The 6,555-nt window shown below is 40.8% G+C and overlaps 1 protein-coding gene across 1 annotated transcript in view; it reads left to right on the top strand.

The window, feature by feature from the left end:
* The first annotated feature begins 543 nt into the window (after window positions 1-543).
* Window positions 544-6,555, top strand: part of LOC103251575 (U2 small nuclear ribonucleoprotein auxiliary factor 35 kDa subunit-related protein 2-like) — a 9,041-nt gene continuing 3,029 nt past the window's right edge. Inside the window, exons 1-3 of the mRNA XM_008050167.1 lie at window positions 544-754; window positions 4,740-4,795; window positions 5,559-5,668. Coding sequence (XP_008048358.1) covers window positions 596-754; window positions 4,740-4,795; window positions 5,559-5,668 — 325 coding nt within the window. The 5' untranslated portion in view covers window positions 544-595. The remainder of the gene's footprint in view (window positions 755-4,739; window positions 4,796-5,558; window positions 5,669-6,555) is intronic.

Raw genomic sequence — 6,555 nt, 5'->3', positions numbered from 1 at the left:
TGCTAGAATTACAAACATGAGCTACTGTGCCCAGCCCCAACTTGACTTTTTTTTTTTTTTTGGAATCTCTGTCGCCCAGGCTGGAGTGCAGTGGCACGCTCACAGTCACCACAGCCTTAACCTCCTGGGCTCAGGTGATCCTTCCACCTCAGCCTTCCAAGTAGCTGGAACCACAGGCATTTGCCATCATGCCCAGCTAATTTTTTTATTTATTGTAGAGTCGAGGTCTTGCCAAGTTGCCCAGGCTGATTTCGAACTTGTGGGCTCAGGTAATCCTCTTGCCTCCACTTCCCAAAATGCTGGGATTACAGATGTGAGCCACTGTACCTGGCCCAACTTGACAATTTAATGATAGTCAACATTACTCAGTCTTAGAACAGTTCTTTAAATGTTGAAACTTGGCATTTGAGTGGGATTTATTATCTTACAGTAAGTCAAAAAATTAAGTTAATTGAGTTTTTATCTCAGAGTTTAAAACAAGCTTTTTATGTTTAATTTTTAACTACTGGACTAATGAATTTGCATTTCTTTCATATGCAGATGTTCACGTAAACATAACTTCCCAACATCGAGTCCCACCCTTCTTATTAGAAGCATGTTTACAACATTTGGAATGGAGCAGTGCAGGAGGGATGACTATGACCCTGATGCAAGCCTGGAGTACAGTGAGGAGGAGACCTACCAGCAGTTCCTAGATTTCTATGAAGATGTGCTCCCTGAGTTCAAGAATGTGGGGAAAGTGATTCAGTTCAAGGTGGGCATGCGTGTGAAGTAGGGGACTGGTTTGCAGTGCTCAATGGCACGAGAGAGCTGGGGGCAGGTTGTTCACCAGGGAGGAGCCATGTGCCATGGCACGTGCCTAGCCCAGGGTCAGGTGCATAGGCACTTGGTAAATGTGATTTTCCTTTCTCTTCTTTTCCACCCCCATTCATCACCAGTGTCACGTAGATACTACATGAAATCATAAGCATGTTTTAACATATTTCTTGAATGCTGGAATGTAAACTAGAAAGGCTCTTTCAATTATTTAGTACCTTTGTGTTCCAACTCTTTCCCAGCATGTGAATTCTTTGTATCAGGTTCTCTGTACATAGCCATCTAGGCCTTCACTTAGAAGCCACATGTGATGGACAGTGTGCTCACTTCCCTCTTCTATAGGCGTCTTGCCTAGAGCTATGTACGGTGTGTGCAGTGTGACCCAACTCCACTCACTGAGTTTGTTGGTACATTGTGTTGTACCACTTCCACTTCCTTGGGTGCCACTTCCACCCAAGGTGCACGCTATTTCTTCTGCAGCTACATAAGAACATAAATCTAGATTCCATTTTTTTCACATTGTGTATATTCATTAGATACTTCCAATATTGAACATAGTATCACCAAAACCATCATGTGTGATGCAGCAAACTGGGTAAAAAGGCATTCAGATGACACTTAATTACTTTAAAATAGTCCTTAATGCAAGGGCAAGGCCAGATGCCATCCCTGCTGCTCCCAGGACCAATTAGTTGAATCCTAACACAGTGAAGCTTTCTACCTTTGTCTGTGATTTCATCAGATCTGAACCTGAATGCCTTTGTTATGTGAGGGCAGGAAAATTGTCCCACAATTAGGGAAAAGACAGGAATAATGCTGTGTTTTTTTCTACCAATTGGAAATGACAGTGGAAAGTTGTAATACCCAAAAAAGAGATTCATGAAATTCAACGCTATACTTATAGCAACTGATTTCAAGATTTTAAAAATTCTTTTAAAATTTTTTCCCCTAGCCGGGCGTGGTGGCTCACACCTATAATCCCAGCACTTTGGGAGGTGGAGGCAAGAGGATTGCCTGAGCTCAGGGGTTCAAGACCAACCTGGGCAACTTGGCAAGACATCATCTGTACAATAAATAGAAAAATTAGCCAGGCATGTTGGCACACGCCTGTAGTTCCAGCTACTTGGGAGGCTGAGGCAAGAAGGATCGCTTGAGTCCAGTGGGTCGAGGCTCCAGTGGCTGTGAGCGTGCTGCTGCACTCCAGCCTGGGCAACAGAGTGAGACTCCCACTCAAGAAATAAAATACAATTCCAATAAAATAAAATTGTTCCCCCTTAACCTTTTGTTTCTGTGGCATGTGCCTCCTCCTCTTTACACAACTTCTCAGCACAAGCAATAACCACTAAAGTAGGAGTGCCTGGTCACACTCATACAGTACCATGTTAGACGCACTGACCGAGGAGGTGGTGTGGTTTGACTAGCCTTGTGCTCTCAAACATGCCATGTCACTTCTTTGTGACTTTTCCTTATCCTAAAAGTGAGGGAATTGGATCACATCAGTGGTTTCCCTCATGGGGTCCCTAGATTATACTGCTTCTGTGAAGCGGTAGTGGCGGAGCTGCTTTCAAAACTTCAGGCTGGTTAATGGAAATTGCACCATAACCCGCAACAGGCTGCACCCACTAACCACAACCACAACATGTTTTTTTCTTTTGTTTAAAATTTGATCAGCCAAGCTGATAGAATGGCCAAGCCCATGCAGTTACAAAGGGAAAGCTATTTAGTATACTTTTAGTACAGAAACTTTCAGAACATTAGATTCGTCATGGAAAATTAGTAATGAATCCTTGGAAACTACTGGATTAAATGATCTCTAAAGTTCCAGAGGGGCAGGATCTATACTCCTTGACAGTTTATGACCCCACCCTTAGAAGAAAGACTTGTAAAATTTTAGATTCATTTTGAAGCTAAAAGCTAACTGCTAGTATGAATATTTAAGGAACTTTTATATATTATTTTATTTGTCATTTTTGAAGGCAAATTGAGCAGATATTTAACCTAACTAGTAATGGGAACAGTACATATGAAAATGAGATATTATTCGCACCTATTAGGCAAAAAATTCTAAATTCTATTAATGCCAAGAGTAGGTGAGGATGTGTAGATTAGTAAAACCACTTCAGAAAGCAGTTTGAATACCCAGTGAACTGTAAGGCACACCTAACCTAAAAATCAGCATGCTCCTTCTGTTAGAGAGCTCTTTCCACTCACAGAGACCTATTCAGAATGCTGACTGCAGGTGTGTGGGTGAAAAACTGGCAGTACCTCGGAAAGCCATCATTAGAGGAGTGGATAAATCAATCTGATATATCCAGTATACAGTAGTTAAGGTGAACCATTAAGTTTCTGTGATTACATCTTGAAAAAACGTGGAATACTATTTAAATAAAAATTTAAAACATGGATAGCAGTACTATATGTTGCTTATCAATGCATATACATGTTTCTTTGCGTATATATACTTAAATAGGAGGGAGGACCCCCAAAAAACCGGAATTATGTTTTAGAGGGCAGGGCCCTTGTAGTATAGGCTTCCCCTGCTAGGTGAGTGTTCTAGGAACCCATCGGCCTCTGAGTATCAGCTAGCATTGTGAGATGCTGTGCTTGGCTTCAGTGAATTTTTTTGGAGCGTCTTTCAATGCACTTGCCCATTTCATGATGGGGGATTTATGAGCACACCTGCCCACGCTGTACTGAGTGCTCAGCAGTTTTTGACCAAAAATGGCATGACCCCCATGCCCACCCTCCCTGATCACCCGATTTCACTCCAAGTGACATGTTTTGTTTCCCTGGATGAAAAAAGTCCTCAAAGGGAAACGTTTTACTGATGTGGAAGAGGTCAAAAAATGGCAGAAGCACTAAGACATAAAAATCAATGAGTTAAAAAACTTTTGAGCAGTGGAAAAAGCATCTGGGTAGGTGGACTGCATCAAACAGAGAATACTTTGAAGGTAACTGAAGTTTAAACATGTAAGAATAAATATGTAATTTTTCATAAAATGGAGGTTTTTTGGGTTCCCTCTTGTATGTGTATACTTATACATAATAGACATTTACGTGTGTTTTAGGCAGGCATATGATATATGTATCTAAGCCAGTGTATGTGTATTTGTGTCTGTGTAGATCTATATATGCATATTTGTATTTGTATGTATATGTGTTTGAAACGAGAAGGCTTCACTCAGCCTGTGGAGAGTGCTCACCTATGTGATAGAGGAGGGAGAATGGTATTGAGCCCTTTCTGGTGGTGACGACTTACCCACGAGAACATGCCTCTCACAGAGGATATTTTCATCCCTCTCCAGAAGAGGAGAAGAGGAAACACAAGAAGAAGCGCCTGCTGCAGAGCCCCAACTCCTACTTCATGGATGTGAAATGCCCAGGTTGCTATAAAGTCACCACGGTCTTCAGCCATGCACAAACAGTAGTTTTGTGTGTTGGCTGCTCCACTGTCCTCTCTCAGCCCACAGGAGGAAAAGCAAGGCTCACAGGAAGATGTTCCTTCAGGAGGAAGCAGCACTAAGCACCCCAATGAAGATGAATGGGAACCCATTCCAATAAACCTGTTTTGGATTTTTTTTTTTAAATAGGATGGAAAGGCTTCAACTAGGTCTTTAATGTTTTATTTAAACATTCTCAGTCAAAAATGGAAAGTGTTATATCTGGGTAGTGTATATATGGACTGGTTGATATCGTCCGTATTTTTATGCACATGTGAAACATCTCATATTCGTGGGAAAAAAACCTGAATTGACAAGGATCAGGTGATTGGGGCCTCCAGTGATGCTGTGTGATGAAGTATGCCTTAAACAGATGCGAGAGTGGGCTAGTGTCTCCTTTTTGGAATCTCTGAGACTGTTAGCCTGGACAAAGTACCTTTGATGACTAACTTTTTTATGATTGCATTCTTCATTGCTCCTTAGGTCAGCTGTAACTTGGAACCTCACCTGAGGGGTAATGTGTATGTTCAGTACCAGTCGTAAGTATTCCGAATATGAACATCCTTCTGTTTTGTCACAGTATAGTATTCTATTTCTGTTGATGTCTGGGATTTTTCCACTGGGTATATAGCTTTCATCTGCATGGTATTTTTTAAAATGTTAATATTAAGAACTGATACAGAAATATAGAAGGGATTTGAAAATAATGCATTTGTATTATTTTCATTACATGCTTACATAGTCTTGAATCTTTTATACAGTTGCATTATTACTTATATAATTTTAATGATTAAAATGTAAACTGAAAAGGAATATCTAGAATAGAGAATATAAAAGTACAAGTTGAAAGAGCCAGAGATTGAAGCCATCTTAGTGTGCATTTGACCAGCTGGGAGAGTAGCTACTGTATCATTTCTATTTGTCTTGCTGTTTGCCTGCACACCATGGCTAATGGGTTAAATTAACCATTGTAATAAGAACAGCAATCCTGTCTGAGAAAGAATAGGTTCTAACAGTGGAAAACACTTCTGCATTTTTAATGGTCCAATCTTTTGGATTAAGAAGCTTTGACGCAAGCCAATTTCCATGCATCAAAATCTCTCAGAGGATTAGTAAAAAAGGGTTCCTGAATAAATGTGAGCTTTGGGAGTTTGAATACTCTAATGAGGACTCCCTAAGTAGTACAAAAACTGTGAACTTGGTGGTCCCTCAATAAATTAATAAAAGAGTTCATTGATAGCAGAGCTAATCTACATATTAGGAGGTTACTGTGATGCATATCCTTTGATTTTTGGTTTAAAGGGAAGAAGAATGCCAAACAGCCCTTTCTCTATTTAATGGACGATGGTATGCAGGACGACAGCTTCAGTGCGAATTCTGCCCAGTGACCCGGTGGAAAATGGCGATTTGTGGTAAAAGACAGTGTGATGATATTTTCCCCAATTGTTCCACTGTTATATAAAAGGATATTCTTCAGGAAAAAACAATCTCTTGAAGGGGAGAGGCATAGCTTTTGTCTCACGCAGTAAATGAGCAGAGGTCTTCATAAAAAGAACACCACAGTTTAAATATGTAACCTACCTTTTCAGTCACTTTATGGATAAGGTGACTGAGGTCACAACTTATCAGAGACAAGAGTTGGGGCTAGATTTCCAGACTTCTAACCTCCAGTCCTGGACTCTTGTGTCTGACAATTCAGGAAGCCTGAGCAGTTGGGTTTAGCGGAAACCGCATTTCCCTTGTTGCACTTTCAGAGGTGTTTTCTATTTGTTGGCTCTCCTTACTCGAGCTATGTTTGTTTCCATCTTTATCCCTATTCAATTCTCTGTCATTATTACCACCTGCATTACCTTACCTATAGCATTTCTCACCTTACTTGGAATTTGCGCTGTTGTGCGTTAGAGGCTGATTGTGGGTGTAGGATCAGCGAAACATGCATTCAGTCAGACTGACTCATTGGACAGTGGCAGCTGAATCAGGAAATGATCCAGTCCTGTACAGAGAGTAGCCAGAAGTTATGAAGACCTAGTTATTTTCTGATTTCTGTCAGTGGGCTGTTCCCAAATGAAAAGAGATGAGCTCTAAATGCCTCTGGGGAGCATTTATCTTACCCTTTACTTGTGTCTTTTTTGCTCTACACTTGGCTGATTTAACACCTCTTATTACAAACATATATAATTTATAAAGTCTGAATCTTTGGCAGCCTTGTCTTCATAGGTGCTGTCATTTAAAAACCATTTATGAGCCGGGCTCGGTGGCTCAGCCTATAATCCCGCACCTTTGGGAGGCTGAGGTGAGT

The sequence above is a fragment of the Carlito syrichta genome, unplaced genomic scaffold, assembly GCF_000164805.1.
Source record: "Carlito syrichta isolate Samal-C Ts95f unplaced genomic scaffold, Tarsius_syrichta-2.0.1 Scaffold143122, whole genome shotgun sequence".
In the NCBI taxonomy this organism is placed as follows: Eukaryota; Metazoa; Chordata; class Mammalia; order Primates; family Tarsiidae; genus Carlito; species Carlito syrichta.
Note: the sequence above shows the minus strand (reverse complement) of the source record. Positions and strands in the feature narration are given on the sequence as shown.